This window comes from Boleophthalmus pectinirostris, unplaced genomic scaffold, assembly GCF_026225935.1.
Source record: "Boleophthalmus pectinirostris isolate CB_2022bp ecotype Guang Dong unplaced genomic scaffold, ASM2622593v1 HiC_scaffold_22, whole genome shotgun sequence".
Classification (NCBI taxonomy): Eukaryota; Metazoa; Chordata; class Actinopteri; order Gobiiformes; family Gobiidae; genus Boleophthalmus; species Boleophthalmus pectinirostris.
Genome location: NW_026571190.1, coordinates 30253997 through 30271648, shown reverse-complemented (window position 1 = coordinate 30271648; position 17652 = coordinate 30253997). Strand labels below are relative to the sequence as shown.

Genomic DNA, 17652 nt, shown 5'->3' with positions numbered 1-17652 from the left:
ACCAGTACCTTCCAGACAAAACAATAACATCTTTGTAGATAGATAGATAGATAGATAGATAGATAGATAGATAGATAGATAGATAGATAGATAGATAGATAGATAGATAGATAGATAGATAGATAGATAGATAGATAGATAGATAGATAGATAGATAGGTAGGTAGGTAGACAGAGACAGACAGTAGATAGATAGATAGATAGATAGATAGGATAGATAGATAGATAGATAGATAGATAGATAGATAGATAGATAGATAGATAGATAGATAGATAGATAGATAGATAGATAGATAGATAGATAGATAGATAGATAGATAGATAGATAGATAGATAGGTAGGTAGACAGACAGACAGACAGACAGACAGACAGTTAGATAGATAGATAGATAGATAGATAGATAGATAGATAGATAGATAGATAGATAGATAGATAGATAGATAGATAGATAGATAGATAGATAGATAGATAGATAGATAGATAGATAGATAGATAGATAGATAGATAGATAGATAGATAGATAGATAGATAGAAGATAGATCAGACAGACAGACAGACAGACAGACAAGATAAAGATAGATAGATAGATAGATAGAGATAGATAGATAGATAGATAGATAGATAGATAGATAGATAGATAGATAGATAGATAGGTAGGTAGGTAGGTAGAACAGACAGACAGACAACAGACAGACAGACAGTAATAGATAGATAGATAGATAGATAGATAGATAGACAGAAGCACAGACAGAACAGACAGACAGACAGACAGACAGACAGACAGACAGACAGACAGACAGACAGACAGACAGACAACAGACAGACAGACAGACAGACAGACAGACAGACAGACAGACAGACAGACAGACAGACAGACGTAGATAGATAGATAGATAGATAGATAGATAGATAGATAGATAGATAGATAGATAGATAGATAGATAGATAGATAGATAGATAGATAGATAGATAGATAGATAGATAGATAGATAGATAGCAAACCCTCCACCAGAAAAATAATAGAGATATCAGAGCAAGGAAATACTCAAGTAAAAGCAAGTAAGTATCAAATGAAAAAAAATAAAATAAAAAACTTAAGTAAAAGTATTAAACTACCAGTTTAAAAATGTACTTAAAGAATACAAATTATTGTTAAAAAGTATTTCTTACACATTCTGAGATCTAATGAAGCTTCAAATGTAGTGGTATTGATAAAGATTTGTGCTGATTTTTTGTAACAGAAACAACTGAATTGACACTTTATTTGTTATTTGCTCAAACAAAGAACATGTCAAAAATAAACCTTTCAGCAGGTCTCAGACTATTTAAAAATGCTTTTACTTTTCAGCCTTGTTCAAAAATGTTGTGGAGTAGAAAGTATAGATACCTGCTCTCAAATGTATTTAAGTAAAAGTAAAAAGTGAAGTTAAGTCAAGTACAGATATCTAAACATTATAGGTAAGTAAAATGTACTACTTTTAATTTATTATCTTCCACAACTGGAGGACGTTGATGTAAAAGTAAAGGTGTCAAGGTGTGTTAGTTATGGAAAGGTGGGAGTCCAATCTAATCAGTAGTGCATTACGCAAATCAATAGATGACTGGACACCTGTCACACGCCACACACCAGCACCATCGCTCCAGTGGACAGCTCCAAGGACACCCCAGCACCAACGGCATTATGGGATGTTGTGGACAAGTAGACAATAGAAAGACATCCATAATAACACAATCATGATGAAAAATTCTTAAGCACAATATATTGCTATAGAGATATATTGCGATAAAAGATAATAAGATGTTTACTTTTTACTCTTAAGTACATTTTTAAACAGGGACTTTAATACTTTGATTTCTAATGTGATACTTTTACTTTACTTGAGTATTTTTTGCTCCTGTGTGTGTGTGTTTACTTAAGAAACAAAATCGTGTACTTCTCGCACCCGTGAACACTACATTTAACTGAAGCACAAAACCAGCTTACGTTAGTGAGGTTCGGTTTGTCCTGTCTGGGCTGTCCGATCAATTATAATTATTGAGAACATATGAAAAGGCGTGTCAGTCTCTGCAGGGATCAATAAGCAGCCAGCGCACCTCATTATCATCAATTAGCCTCTGGGGCAGCCTATCCGTCCAGTTTAGTCTCATGGGCTGAATATAAAGGCGACTCCAGAAGAAAGAGGTCCACTCAAAAGAAACATTACCAAAGAGTGAAAAGGGTTCATGTGGACCTGGGGAATAATTTGCCTGACCAGCCAGTCCCTTCTAAATTCTGTCTGAATTTAAAAAGGAGCTGGAATCAGATAATAGAGCGAGAAAATCCTGCATCCAAACTCCAGACAAGCCACAGCTGCTCATTTGTATCGCGTGTCTGTCAAATGCAGAAAATCTCTTCTTTTCAAAATTCTCCTAACATTCAGAACCAAATATATAACTTCTTTTACTTGAGATAAGTAATAGTTTGATGCTTTGATAGTTGATTCTGTAAAAATCTGTGGTATTTCTCAGTCCTTAAAGGTGCATTGTGTAACTTTTCTGGTGGAGATCTGTCACCTGCTTTTCTCCATGGAGATGTTTTTGTTTTTTTCTGAGAAGTTTCACAGTATGGCATTAAACCTTTCTGTCATCATGGAGAAGTGTTGTAGTCAAGACCAAGACCATTCCGAAACCACAGGGTCCCAAGACCAGGGCAAGACCAAGATCTCTGAGGGTTGAGACCGAGACAAGACTAAGACTTTTAAAGGCTGAGACCAAGACAAGACGGAGACCACGGTCCATCAAGACCAAATCGAGACCATCTTTGTAATTTTCAACATTTATTTGTATTTATTTTGGCACATATACTGTATATCAATCTTTTTATACAGTCTATCTCCATTTTATCACTCGTCAAATGTCTGACCTTGAAACCGAGACAAGACCGAGTCCAAGCACCTTCAAGACCAAGAGAAGATGAGTCCATGCACCTTCAAAACCAAGGCAAGATCGAGTCCAAGTGCCTTCAAGACCGAGACAAGATTGAGTCCAAGCGCCTTCAAGACCGAGACAAGACCGAGTCCAAGCACCTTCAACACTGAGACAAGATCGAGTCCAAGACCGAGTCCAAGCACCTTCAACACTGAGACAAGATCGAGTCCAAGCACCTTTAAGACCAAGACAAGACTGAGTCCAATCGCCTTCAAGACCGAGAAAAGACTAAGTCCAAGCACCTTCAAAACTGAGACAAGACCGAGTCCACACACCTTCAAGACCGAGACAAAATCGAGTCCAAGCACCTTCAAGACAGAGACAAGACTGAGTCCAAGCGCCTTCAAGATTGCAACAAATCAACGTGGTTGATTCTGAGATAAAACCAAGACTGCATTAGAAGAGGCCAGTCTCAAGACCAAGACCAGTTTGAAGTACTACACTACGATCATGGAGACCAAATTAGGCTAATTTACTGGTCAGATCTCTGGAAAGACAACCGCTCACAGTCAGTCTGTTTTCTAGGTACTTTTGAGCTATAAAAGACATAATAATAGAATGCATCTAAGGCTCTGTTTAATGCCATATTGTGGAACATTCGAAGCAGAGCAATGACGTATCCATCCATAGAAGCAAGATGGTGATGGACTCTCAACCGAAAAGTTACACAGTGTACCTTTAATGCTCTTTTTTCCACTTTTTTTGCATGCACGAAGTCATGTTTATTTTTGACACAAACAGAGCATGTGTCTCTGTGATTGGTTAAGCCGTCTGTCAATCACGCCCTCTGAAATCCCGGAGACAGAATACAGCTCCGGATCCACTCGTCTTTGTAAAGTTTCGTCAAAGCGTGTGCATCTGGCTGGTCAGGTAAAGGAATAAAGGAACTGTGTTAATCAGGACTTACCCTTTAATACCAGTCAACAGCCTCTCATCTACAATCAAAGGTCTTTCAGCGCCCAGGACTTAACCAACACAATAGAAAATAAACGTGTTGATTGGCTGCTTGAATTCAATAGTCAGGGCCTCAAGCCAAATGCACTTAAACAACAGTGGCTTACATTGTCAGATCAATACCAGGGTTGAGTGACAAGTTATCTCAGTTTAATGGAAACAAATGTTATGTAACAGATTTTAATGCATTTTAAAAGTGAACTGTGTAAATTTGTGGTTGGGGGTCCGCCACATGCTTGTTTCTGTGGATATGCCATTGGTCTGTCTGGAATGTTCCACAGTATGACATTAAACAGCTCATTTATTCAATTACAGGTGGTTTAACATTTAGAAAAACAGGTATTCTGACTGATCCGACCTGTGACTTGGCCTTGTTTGGTTTCCTTGATGATAGAAAATCTAGTGTCGTAGTATTTGAGACCCATCATTTTTTACGGTTTTGGTCTCGACTCGGGCTCAACCGCGTTTGGACTCGGTCTTGTCTCAGTCTTGAGGTCTGACACTCGAAAAAAAAAAAATAGAGATAGATTTATAAAAACATTGATACATATGTGCCAAAATAACTGTAAAATACAAATAAATGTCAAAAATTACAATGATGGTCTCGATTTGGTTTCGATTGGCTGTGGTCTCGGTCTCGTCTTGGTCTCAGCCTTTAAAAGTCTCGGTCTTGTCTTGGTCTTGACCCTCAGAGGTCTTGGTTTTGTCCTGGTCTTGGGACCCTGTGGTCTCAGACTGGTCTTGGTCTCGATTAGTGTGGTCTTGACTACTGGACTAAGAAAATGTGACAGTTTAATGCCATACTGTAAAACATTCCAGATAAAGTAATAGCATCTCCATGGAGACAAGCATTTCATGAACCCAGCACCGGAAAATTTACACAATGCACCTTTAACTTTGAGCGTTTATTTCCGTTGTACTAATGTAGACGGGCTGTAAACTCGGTTACTAACGAGCCATTCTCCTCCTATTAAGTCTAGAGCAGGGCTGATAATATTATGTCTGTATCCTGCACTGTGCTCTTATGATATTAGCCTGTCATTTGTGTTTATCATTGAATCTGACTGCGCTGCTGTCTCTGTGTGCCTGCAGAGTTTGTTATGATGCTCTCAGCGCGGTGATTTCAAACAACTGGAGTCGACGGAGAGTGGACCAGCACCTTACCTCACGAAAGCTGATTGATCATGTTGTGTTTCAATCTTAAAGAGCCCATATTACGCAATTTTCTGATTCTTGCTATAATGTTGTTTCCATCACAAGCATACACGGAGTTGTGTTTTGTTTCATTCACATATATTTAAGCTGTGTTCTTCTCTCAAAGTCCACTTTGTCATGTCGTGTGGTAATACAGGAGGTGCTCCACTGTGTTTTTAAACTCCATGCACCTTCACTAGAATCATTTGAATGATTTCAGCCCTGGAATTGCCAATCTTTACCGAATTAAAGGTAAAAAGAGCTGTTAAGTTGTCAGGCTAATAATAAAGGATTACTCAAACATGTGTGAATGAAACAAAACACAACCCCAGATGTGTTTTGATGATTATAACATGGCTAAAAGCTCAATTTTGTGTGTTATAGGATGTTTAAGAAGCTTTTTATTTTTGTTTTTGAAGAAAAATGTGAGTTTAAAAAATGCAGTGGGTTCATTTTGTTATACAATACCTCTGTAAGGCAATAATGCTGTAACTACCCCCTCTAGTGGTTGATAATTGACACACTCGTTCAACATATACTTACTAGCAGCTGGATATTAAATGAGTATTAAATAAAAACACTCCAATAAAAACATTGTTAAGTTGAAAATGTGCATTTATTCTTATATAATACAATTGTTAACTTAAACAAAAATGGTACAAATGATTTACACTGATAGCGTTCGACTTGTTTTTACATTATAAACTTAAACAGAAACAATGCAATGTGTCTTCATACTATAGCAAAAAGGAATGGTAACCAAGCAGACACATTGTTTTAAATTCACAATGATGTAAGGCAATCACAGTCCCTTGACTAAAGCTCTGCATATTTCCCCTCCATGCAGCAAAAGAGCAGCTTTGAATGGAAAACACGGCGAACTTCTCCTCACGTACGCGATTTGTCTCAATATTGCAAACACCCATTAGGATTCTCCACAACTCACTGAGAATGTACAAGTACTATTTAAATAATTTTGATTAATTTATCGTACATTCTCGTGTTGTGATGAGAATCTATAACCTCAAACATTCTCACAGCAGAACAAGAATAAAATGTTACTAACCCATGTGTTTTGGAAGATTTCTGTATCGTTATTTGAAAGAGAGTGAAAATGTTGACCATTACATTTCTGGATTTGCATCTTAAATTCATAGACTGTATAAAGAAGTGGACTAAGGGACTGTGACTCACGAGATTCTCAGTTATAGGAGTGAATTTGGAGTAGAGTTCCAAATTTATTAAGGAAGAATAAATATAAAAACATGAATAACAAAATAAAAACACCAGGATCATGTAGAGCGGGTTAATACGACCATTTTAAAACCAAAACGACGAGGCTCATTGCAGCAGTTAGAGAGAGAGGGGTGACGATTTTTCAATGTAAAGTTAATTGTAGCCAGAGTCGATGAAGCCAGAAGCGCTCCCATGCTCACTTCCTATGTGGAACGTGGCAAGCAGGTTAGTTATGTCCATTTATATATACAGTCTATGGTTAAATGATAGTTTTTAGATTAGTGTAACCAAGCAAAACAAAAAAGACAGAGAAACATTCTATTCTCCTTAGGAAGAAACAATAATTTGAAGTTTTCTAACACGTTTTCTCGGCAGTGATGTAAATGAACAAAGTCTTACATTTAAGTCAGCAATAGGTTCTGTACCAGCATTAGGATCCAGTTTTTTAAAGACTTCAACATCATCCTGTATTGGCCACTAGTCTTTATTAGAGCTTATGTTTCTTAACCCGTGGTTTAACACTGCTTAAGGGAAGCCTTTTATGTATTTGATCCAGTTTACTTCAAATGAACCATGCTATCAGTTAAAAGGGTAAGGCTAAGGGCAGATGTTATTACACAATCGAATCAATGGAAGAATCCCTGAGGTGTTCAGCCTTATCCTTAATATAACAGTGATCATAATTCAATCCTCATTTATTTATTCTCATTCCAGGAAGCTTCAAAACAAACTAAAGTGATAATGACATAGGCCTGTCACCATAATTACTATATCAACTTATGCTTCAATATATGAAAGCTTTCACAATGTTTTTGGGAGACTTTTGTAGTAATTGATAAGATTTGAGCTGTTGAGGGTTGAAAAAGTAACTTCCATTATTAATTCATTCTGTTATTTATTTGTTGCTGCTTATGTCTTTTAATGCTTCTGTCTATTTAGAAATGGTTTAGAATGATTATTTTGCATGATTGTTATTGCATCAATGGTATGAAGTAGTAGTGGTTTCAATCTTATCATTATTGCAGTATATCTCTGTAGCAAAATGTTGTCCTTCAAAATGTGTTATCATGACAGGCCTATAATGACATTGTCCTGGTATTTAAAAAATAAAATAAAATAAAATGATGTGTGACCTTAAATGAACTTCTGGAAAGGTCTAGTTGGTTTGAATACTTTGTAAATATGTCAGAATGTGCTGGATCTTTACGAGGCGGTCTCGAAGGCTGGTCAAAGACAGGACTGAGAGCTGGTACGGAGGGTCAATGGGAAGCACAGCAAGAAGCCACCAACACCAGGCCGGACCATTTGTAGTCGCCTAAAAGAAAATACATTTGGTTTAATATCTAAGATCTCTTTCTATATATTTTTACTACTAGAAGCTACAGTACATCTCTGTAAAAGAAGTGTATATGGCTGCCTTCTCTAATAGCCTATGATGTATTGGCATAAAACACACATTTTATACTAAAGGTACAGTATCCATCATTGAATATAGTGCATATATCAAGAATAATGGACAAAATTGACAAAATGGACAATTTATACAGCAACTCCAAACGTCTTTGACTAACTGTAAGGGGCAGTTCATATTTTACTGTGATAAAATACATTTCTTATCTTTTGTTTGTGTAAAAAACTGCTTTAAAAATAAAGTAGAACAGAACAGACTAGAACATAAATTCCCTTTTACGGTAATCTCTTTCAGGAATGCTTGCGCGTCAGTGATATATCGCTAAGAATTATCTTGTGATTGAATACGTAAGCCTAAAGCCGCCATAACATTCAAGAGTGAAGGACTGAGCATTCTTACAATATCTAACACTATCACAACAAGAGGAATACACAAACACGCCACCGTTAATGACTGTTTGTGTGTGCGTTACTGCTTATAACAAGGGTGATGCAACAGCCAGAAGGATTAACTCCAAAGCTCTTTAACCTATATTGTAAACTAACTTTGGCCTGCTGCAGTTTTTAGACTCAGACTTAAATTAATTTCTATGACTAAGGCTTCCTAGAGAGATGTAGACCTCTGAATGAATAATTAAGCATTACTAACAGGCTCTGTGCACAGTAACACTTTTGCTGAGTCAAGCAAAAATGAATAAATATTTTAAAATAAGGCTGTGGACAGTGCACAAATAACACTTGAGCGGAGGACACTTCTGTGTTTAGAAAGAGAGATGCTTGTGTCTAAATGCTAGCATTAATTCTAATTTGGGGCATAATAAATACTAAAGCAAAACCACAAACCAGTATTCTCCATATAAAAATAATTGGGTAGTCCTAATTAAGTGTTTATTTTATGTTTTCTTATCCATAAAAGTAACTCATGCTGCTGTACACAGAGCCTATTAGGCATTAAAAAACTTGTTTGTCACTCAAATAGGAACAATTAAGAAATCGAGAAATTTACCTGAATGTTTGCTTCTTGTTCTGGCATTGCCCCAAAATGTTGTAAGATCTGGTTACGGAAGCGAGTTTTGAGGTTTTGAAACCACACACAGGCCTGCTCATAAACGGCATCGTGTAGTTCTTGTAGTCTATACAGGTCTCCACTGTCCTCCACCTGACACAATCACACGTACATCAGTTATTGCCAAAAGTCAAAGCAGGAAAAGGTTAAAAGTGATAATAAACAAACTTAACGGTACCTTAGTATCTTCTAAGTGCTCGATGTTGGCAGTGCTGTAGCCGTCCTTCATTCCCCGCGACAGCACATGAAAGCGCTTTCCACCGATCGTATCCACCACTGACCGTCCATCGGGGAGAAAATGGACACTTCTGATAATGAGCATGCAGCCATAATCCACAAACCTGTTTGCAAGAAGAGATTTAGTTAGATTTTTTTTTTACATTTTGCTGCTCTGAGGGACTCCCTAAAAGCATTTCATCCACGGGCAGGACTAAACGCTCTACTGCAACCATGACAAGCAACATTCTAACAGGGTTTTTTTTATTCAACTGAGCTGCCACACTGCAAATTTCTCTGATCTGGCCAAGATTTAAAAATTTATATCAGGTTATTAATCATGCTTTCAGATTTATCTACTTACTAGTTCTGAGAATGCTTAATTCTAGTCTAGAGGTAGTTTATTTTAAGATAACTTGTCAAGTAAAATTATCTTGCAGCATGGACAGATAATTTCACTACTTTTAAGTCATTTTCTGATAGATTTAAGTGTTTATATCGTAAATTTTAGTCAAGTTTTTTGCAGTGCAGGTCTAAGAAACAGACATTTCTGACAAATAAAGCTTTAAACTTAAATTAGACTTCTAGATTCTTCCCCCAAACACCCACTTTATATAAATGGTTATGCAAACAGATTTTTGTCAGTTTTTTTTACAATCAGGTTGTGGTTAGGATCAGGATTAGATTTCGCAATGCCTCTGAGCCTTAATATTTACTGTAATTACATCAGTTGTAATGATTATGAAGTTATCTCCTTCCTTGGAAATGAGTTAGTCTCCATGGAACGCTGAGGACCGTGCCCAAATGAAGAAGAATTTAGGGAGTTCCGTTCTGAGGAATTTTAACTCACCCTTTCTCTGGATCACTGATACACATCCCAAACTGCCGCGTACCAGTGTCCATGCAGCGGCGAATCATGAGGCGATATCGAGGCTCAAAAACGTGTAGAGGGCAAGGCACGGTGGGGTAAGCCATGGTACATACAAAGATAGGCACATTCTTTGTCAAACTGCACAAAAAAATAAGAAAAAAATTTTAATCTCTTTTAATGATACAGTAATTATTAAATTTCAAAACAAGAAGGAAACTCACTCTGAAAGCTCTCTGGTTTCCTCTTGATGCACTTTAGCTCTCTCTTCATATTCATTTCCTAAATACCGCTTAATCAATGTGTCCAAGAGTTTAGTCACGATGTAATTTCTAGATGCTAGATACTGAAAAAGACAAGACGAGGACTTGATTAGCTACAAAGTAAGATGGTAAGAGCTGTACAGTTAATTAGAGTTTAATCGAATTGAGATCCAATACTTTAAAATTGTCAATGATTGGGCTTTTTGTGCACTAGTCTAATATGTGTTCATGGAATTAATATGAAAAGGGATTTATATTTGTTGTTAATTAGAAACTGTACATATAATTGTTGTTTTTAATGTCTCATGGTGCAATTTGAGCTTTTTGAACATGCTTTTCATTATGGTTTTTAAAGGTGCACGATGTAACTTTTTGGTTGGAGGTCCATCACCTGCTTGTTTCTATGGATTTTATGGTCATTTCTCTGCCTGGAATGTTCCTGAGTATGACTTTAAACTGTTCTATATTACATTTATTCAATTACAAGTAGTTTTATAGCTGACTATAAGTAGGGTTGCCTCTCCACAGATCTGATCTGTAACTTTGGTCTGGTTTGGTCTCCATGATGATAGAGAAGTTACAATACTGTGAAACATTCTAGACAAAGCAATAACATTTGCACGGAGAAAAACAGAAAACCAGAAAAGCTACACAATGCACCTTTAACTACAAATGGCAAAAAAACTAACCTAACCTAATACAAGGAATAAAATCATGTTGTTTTTTTGCCATATTGCCCAGCTCTACTTCATTCATTCTGCTAATTACTACTTTAAGTGCTCTGTACCTCTTTCAAACTCTCTTTACAGAGGGGACATTGAGGCATGTGGTCCAAGCAGCGTTCAAGACAGCTTTTACAAAACGTATGTCCACAGGGCGTAGTAACAGGCTCATAGAATAATCTGTGACAGACAAAAGGTGAAAATTAGGTTATTTTTTATTATTATAATGTCATTTTACATTAAGCAGCAGAGTTTTTTGTGTTTTTCGGAGTCTTTACCTCATGCAAAGAGAGCACTCCACATCATTGAGATTAAGTCCACCCTCAGGAAAAATTCTATACATTCTAGTTTTGCTGGTGCGATGGCTGTCGGTTGTGACCCCTACAGAGACAGAAGCAAAACCATCAGAGTGAGTTTTCCAAAGCATGAAAAAATGTAAATGTCCTGTATTACACAAAATGGATTCTTGTGATCTTTAAGTCATGTTATAATGTGTTTACTTCATCAAAAACACACCAGGAGCTGTGTTTTCTTTCACTCACACATTCTTTGAGTAATCCTTTAATAATAGTCTGACTACATCTCCTAAACTCAAAACGCTTCGTTCCAACTTGTGATGTCATGTAGTGGTACTTTCCAAGTTAACAACTACCTTTTACCTTTAGATCAATACACATGGCAATTCCAGAGCTGAAATCATCCAAATGATTCTAGTGAAGGTGCATGGAGTTTAAAAACACAGTGGGGAACTCAGCCTAAATGCCGCCACACACAGCAGGATTATTTGGTCTTAAACGACTTTTTAAACGTGCAACAAAAAGCACACACCGCAGACAAGAGGAGAATGTGACAAAAATTGCTGCGAGATACGGCTACATAAAACAGTCTAAAGTTGTGAGCGGACTTCACGTCAGCGGTTTTCTGTGTAGAATAAAACAACTCGTTTTGAGACTCCTAAGAGTTCAAAGTGGATGACCATCAGCACACTAATAGCAACACACTTGTGGCAACATGTAAATAGTGTGAACCATGTAACTGCTTAACAACGCCGAAGATGCTCACTAATCGTAAAAGTCAGGTCATGCCCCCCTGAACTCGGGAAGAAGCAAATTGCACCCTAAATCGGGCATACTCACCTGTAGTGTGTGGCGGCCTAAAATATTCTGGATTTGTGTGTTAAACATGTGTGAATGAAACAAAACGCAACTCAAGGTTTGTGTCTATGATGAGGAAACAGCATTATAACATAGATCACAAAATTGCGTAATATGGGCCCTTTCAATCAAATCAGCTCAGTTACATAAAAGATACTGACCTTTTTTATGCTTGTTATTTCCACTAGCCAAAACACAATGCTCAGCCTCTGACGCTGACAACTTCCTCTTCAACAGGCTTCCTTTCTCCTGGTCGCCCAGTTGTGGAGCAGAACAGACCCTCTTCAAGCCCTCATCACTGCTGATAGACCCATGCATTCGTAATGAGAGGGCACGGCTCAAACCAGGTCTCTCTAAGCTTTCAAAGCGTCTCTGTGGAGTCATAAATACTCAAATTAGACTTGCTTAGACAAACTTGATTGATCCACACGGGAATTACTTGGACACAGTATCTCACTGATTCTCTAGGAGGCTTTAAAATGGCTTTATTGAACTTATTTGTTATGTCATGTCTATTACACATTTAGTATGTATAATGTGTAATTTATTTTGCTATATGTAAATATTTTTAAGGTTTTGTAATCAGTGTACATAAGCAACCACATTTTTTTTTTCAAATTATTTAATTTAAGAGAAATGTGCTTTTCTGTTGTTATAATAAATATGCAGTATATATATGATTATTTTTTCTCTCTTGGCACAAATCAGTCAATCAATTTGCTGTTAGGATAAGCAGGCCCATGCAAAATGACAGAACTCAAATGATGAAGGGAGCGTGCATGGCAACTTCCAGGGTAAGGTCAATACAAGAGGTCATAAGGAAAACAGTGCAAAGATGATATAATCATTGACAGGACGAGGATAAGGCTATCTCTTACATAATGTTGAGTTGTTTTAACAGTGGTAGAGTATGATATGAGTGTAGGTGAGGTTGTGTGTACCTCCTGACTCTCCAGTGAGGGGTGGGCAGAGGTGGCGCGTCCTTGATGCTGGCAGTCTTGTCTTTGAACCGGACTCTGTGGATCTGTTTGCGCGTCAGACACCAGGGTTTTACTGCGGAGACGAGGGGAAGTGCTCTGCGTTGTTTCTCTCAGACCAACTTTAACATTCTCGAGTTGGGGAAAGTAGACCACACAAAATCTGAAACAAAAATGATTGCTTAATTGCAACATCTCAGTGTTTGATTGACCCCCCCAAAAAAATCATACACAACAATAGAGAGACACTAGATTGGGTGTAATTGGGTCAGTCTGTGTACTCCGGGAACAGTCCAAACTGTGTAACTGAAGAAGTTCATACTAACATTTAGAGTAATGTAATAGAGACATCAGGATTTAATCAGATTTGCCTTTACTGAATATAAAGTCTAATGCTTTAAGACAGCACCATTCAGACATTAATAAAAGTCATATGTGGAACAAACTAATTAAATTATTACATTTACTACAAAATAAGTCTTCATTAAATGCACTAATGTGAACTCTTACTTACTATTACTTAGCATTTGAACTGTTGTAACTGATACTAATTTCATTACATAGAAGGTCACCAGACCTGACCCACTAAAACAACTTATGAAATTTGATTTTGTAACGCTCCTACAAGTAAACAAGGCCTTCACTGAAATATATCTGATATAAAGCAGGTGAAATAAGATGTAATAAAATTATTATCACAAATTAGTAATGCTAATAAAATAATAAAGTAAAGTAAAACAAACAATCGTTATCAGAGCAGTTTGGTCCTTCACCTTTTCCACTTGTCTCTTTGCACTGGGGAAGTCCTCGTCTATAGACAAACACTGAAGGAAGACTTGGAGAGACTCATCCACCTGACCCATTTCATTCAGTACCATGGCTTTCCTGAACAACACCTAAAGAAGCAAACAAGGTCAGGCCAATACCAAAACCTAAAGTGCATTGTGCAACTTTTCTAGTGGAGGCTCCATCAAATGCCTTTCTCCATGGAGATGTTATTGCTTTGTCTGGAATGTTTCACAATGAACAATTAAAGCTTTCAGTCTTCATGGACACCAAACCAGAGCAGTTACAGGTCAGATCTGTGAAGAGGCAACCCCGCTTACAGTTAGAATGCCTGTTTTCCTAGGGATTTTTAGCTATAAAACCAGCTGTAATTTAATGTCATATTGTGGAACATTCCAGGCAGAGCGATGACATATCCATAGAAACAAGCAGTCGAAGGACCCTCAACCAAAAAGTTGCATAGTGCACCTTTAAACACCATCTAAGTGTTATCTACATATTTTAATACATTCTTCAATGTAAATACTGTAATCCAATAAAAGCAGAAATTATAAAATTATAAAGAAGACAAAAAATAAAAGACAAATGAGAAAAGATCGTGGCTTACTTCTGCAGAGAATCTGAAGTTGGAGCAGAACTCGGTGTCTTCCAGAGCCTGGTTGTATTGTTTCATGGCCATGAAAGCCTCTGCACGAGACAAACGCGCCACTGCTGTTGAATCTGGATGACCTGAAGAGGAAAAAAGAGCTATTACATATTACTATTCAAATAGATTATTTTTAAAACTAGCTTTCCCATTATAGACCAATATGGTCCTAAGAAGGTAATGCAAACAGATCTCATGAATCTACACCTGCTGTCAGTCAATCACCCTCAAGAAGGCTCTTTCAAGCACTTAAGTTTCATTTGCATGAAAGAGTTTAACATGCCAAAAAATAAAGTGAATACTCAAAAAAATCTACAAAAGTTAAAGTTACTAAATGGGCTCTATGTTAGTTCTTAGGTGGAGGGTCCAAAAGCTGTTCTTCTCTATGGAGACATTGGGTTTGCCTGGAATGTTCCAGAAAATGGCCTAAACCTCCACCAAACCAACCGCTTTTGATACAACTGTCTGTTTTTGAATAAATTAAAGATAGTTTAATTAAAGACGGTAAAGTCTATTTTTATTATTATTCCAGACAGACCTGAATAAATAAAATATAGTTTAATGAAAAAGGGGTAGAATGCAGAGGACAAATGTCCTTCATAGTAAAGTAAAGTGTACCTTAACCTGTGGAGATACAGACGAATGCACATTTAAGTCAGACAGATTTACTGCCCTCTCATAAGAAAATGTTTAAAAAATGCATCTCAAAAGCACAAAATCTTAGAGGTTTTGTGAGAAGCTGTGAGGAGCCTGTGCATAAGATGCACAAATGTAGGTCTATTGTTTAATTCAGGACAGACTGATCACATTTATTTAAGTGCTATAATGTAATGTTGTATAATACAACAACAATCAGACACATTAGTTTCCTTTAGATAACAGCTGATTTGAGGCGGCCTGAGACAGAGGCAGTTGATTACTTGGTTATGTGACTTATTATATCACTTGACCTACATACAACTGAAAAGTGTGAGGCTATGTAAAGAATTATCAAAAAATATCAACAGAAAGCCATTTGAATGCATTTGTACTGGCCTTTACCAATTAATAACCCCATGAGCCTCATTATAATCTTCACAGGCTATAGACAAACAGTTAAACCAGTCCTATAGCATTAAGATGCACCTCTTTAAGACCCATACACATAGATCCATGATCATATATGGGTCGCGATCACGACCTGCCTTATGCAATGTCCACAGAACACGCATGCGCGCAGTGATAACTTTCGTAAGCCGTATTTGACCTCACCTCACCATCTAATTACCCGGGGTGGCGTCGTGGGTGGCCTATGTAGAAGCAGTAAACAATTGTACGGACTTGAAAATATTGGTCAGTAGAACAATGAACACCGTGTAGACACAACAGTCATGTAAAGGCAGAGGTTTTATTTTTGCCTACTGAGCCTGCGCCGGTTTACCAGGAAACGCTGTCATAACATGGATGTGAGGTTATGCCACAGACCTATTAGAGTTATGCATGTTCTACATGTGCTTTACTCACCTGAGTCTATGATCTCAGAGGCCAGCGAAATGGCGTCGTCATATTGTCTTTTTTTACAAAGAGCATCTACTTCACCTACAGTCCTGGATATTTTATGTTCCTCAGGAAACCATTTCTCTACGAGTCCACACAGCAGTATATTGGCTTTCTCCCCTGTCACTGCTTCATTACACACCCTGCATTTACATAACAGGCGCCGTTGTAAACATCTTCTACAGTAGGTATGTCCACAGGCTGCAGTCACTGGTTCTCCCAAGAAATTATGGCAATTTGGACACTCAAATAAGTCATCTCTGGAGCTGTCCGCTTTGTCCAGACGCTGCTCCGGGCAGGATTCAGATTTCCTTTTAAAATTGCGAAGAATACAGTCCACGAAAGTGCTCAGCTGTTCCGGCTTTAATGGGCCGTAGCGCATAGCGACAGAAAATAAGTGTATGGCCTCTTTGAGACAGTTCTCCGATGCTAGGGCATCTGCTTTCTGTAATATGAGTTCATGGTGGCCCTTCTCCTCAGGTACCACCTCGTCCCAGTCCTCCCCGATGAAGAACGCGCTTCGTTCCGACGCCTCCAGCGCCGCGTGCGACTGAATCGACATTTTAGAGTAATGAAAAAAGGTTAAAGAGGTTTGCTGTTAGTGTATCTGTACATTTCTATAGTTGCTGCGGTCCTTGAGAGCAGCAGCACAGAGGACTTTCCTATTGACACCCGTTTGTTACATAAAAACTACGTCACGTGAGCAGCAGGCTCGTGCTGTGATTGGTCAGACGCAGTGATTACAAAACGTGCGTTTCGAAGTTTCATAACTACGGAAGAGACGGGAGAGTTTGTTAAGAATAAAGCTGCTGCCAAAGATGTTTAAATCTTAAAAGACCTGAAACCAAGTTTCTCCCCCGCGCACATAAAGTAACAGAAGAGCAAAAGCTCTTACTAACATAGTTGTTTTGTTTGTTTTTTTATGGGAAAGTTTTATTGCACTTTGAAGGCATCTTGTCATAACCTGTTGTGTAATAACATTTTGTAACACTATGTTATTAAATTTTATGTTATATTTATTTTATGTAACTTAATTAGTAGACGTTTGACTGTCAAGAAATAAACTGGCCTTGGTCCAGACGGGGGCAATGGGTTACATATATAGAGACTGTATAGACTGGATATAAACCTAGATGTTTTTGCATTTTCTTGTTTTTTTTTTTAATGCACTGTTCATTTATTGAATACAATATAGATAAGCATTTTGTTATACAATCAAAAAAGGTAATGTATAGGCTACATTAATTATAGGCCTAGTCCTTCATTATATTTAATCACACAATAATGTGATCCACGTTCCACAACATAGTCTGTGAATTATGCCGTAATGGCCGATTTAATTGGACTATAACAGAGTATTATGATGAATGATTCATCATTCAGAAAAAAGTCAAGTTAAGCACTCAGATACATTACATTATATCTTACACACATAAATGTTCTGGTTACTTCTTCACATGTAGCATTTAATTAAACCTGCAAAAATCTTAAGTGGAAGGTAAAAACTAAACGTAGGCCTACTTCTTCTTGTTACTAAACCACGTATAGTGTATGTTTTTGCATTATCTGCTATGTCTAGTTTTTCCTGTTTTGGGCATTTTCAGAGAAACCAAAGGAAATTTGCAGCTTACTGGTCAAAAATGTTTAACTAAGTGTG

The 17652-nt window shown here is 37.4% G+C and overlaps 2 protein-coding genes across 2 annotated transcripts in view; one reads left to right on the top strand and one right to left on the bottom strand.

Annotated features, from left to right (window-relative positions):
• Nucleotides 1-5042, top strand: part of cabp4 (calcium binding protein 4) — a 30663-nt gene extending 25621 nt beyond the window's left edge. Inside the window, exon 8 of the mRNA XM_020930591.2 lies at nucleotides 5014-5042. Within this exon, the coding sequence (XP_020786250.2) occupies nucleotides 5014-5042 (29 nt within the window). The remainder of the gene's footprint in view (nucleotides 1-5013) is intronic.
• A 667-nt stretch (nucleotides 5043-5709) lies between these two features.
• On the bottom strand, nucleotides 5710-16693 carry lonrf1l (LON peptidase N-terminal domain and ring finger 1, like). The gene is given in 13 exon segments (XM_020930524.2): nucleotides 5710-7666; nucleotides 8768-8920; nucleotides 9006-9168; nucleotides 9894-10052; nucleotides 10136-10257; nucleotides 10962-11076; nucleotides 11175-11277; nucleotides 12212-12422; nucleotides 12992-13163; nucleotides 13165-13190; nucleotides 13801-13923; nucleotides 14421-14542; nucleotides 15963-16693. Coding segments are annotated over 13 exon segments (2223 nt in total). The 5' UTR covers nucleotides 16558-16693; the 3' UTR covers nucleotides 5710-7507.
• Between the last annotated feature and the right edge of the window lie 959 nt (nucleotides 16694-17652).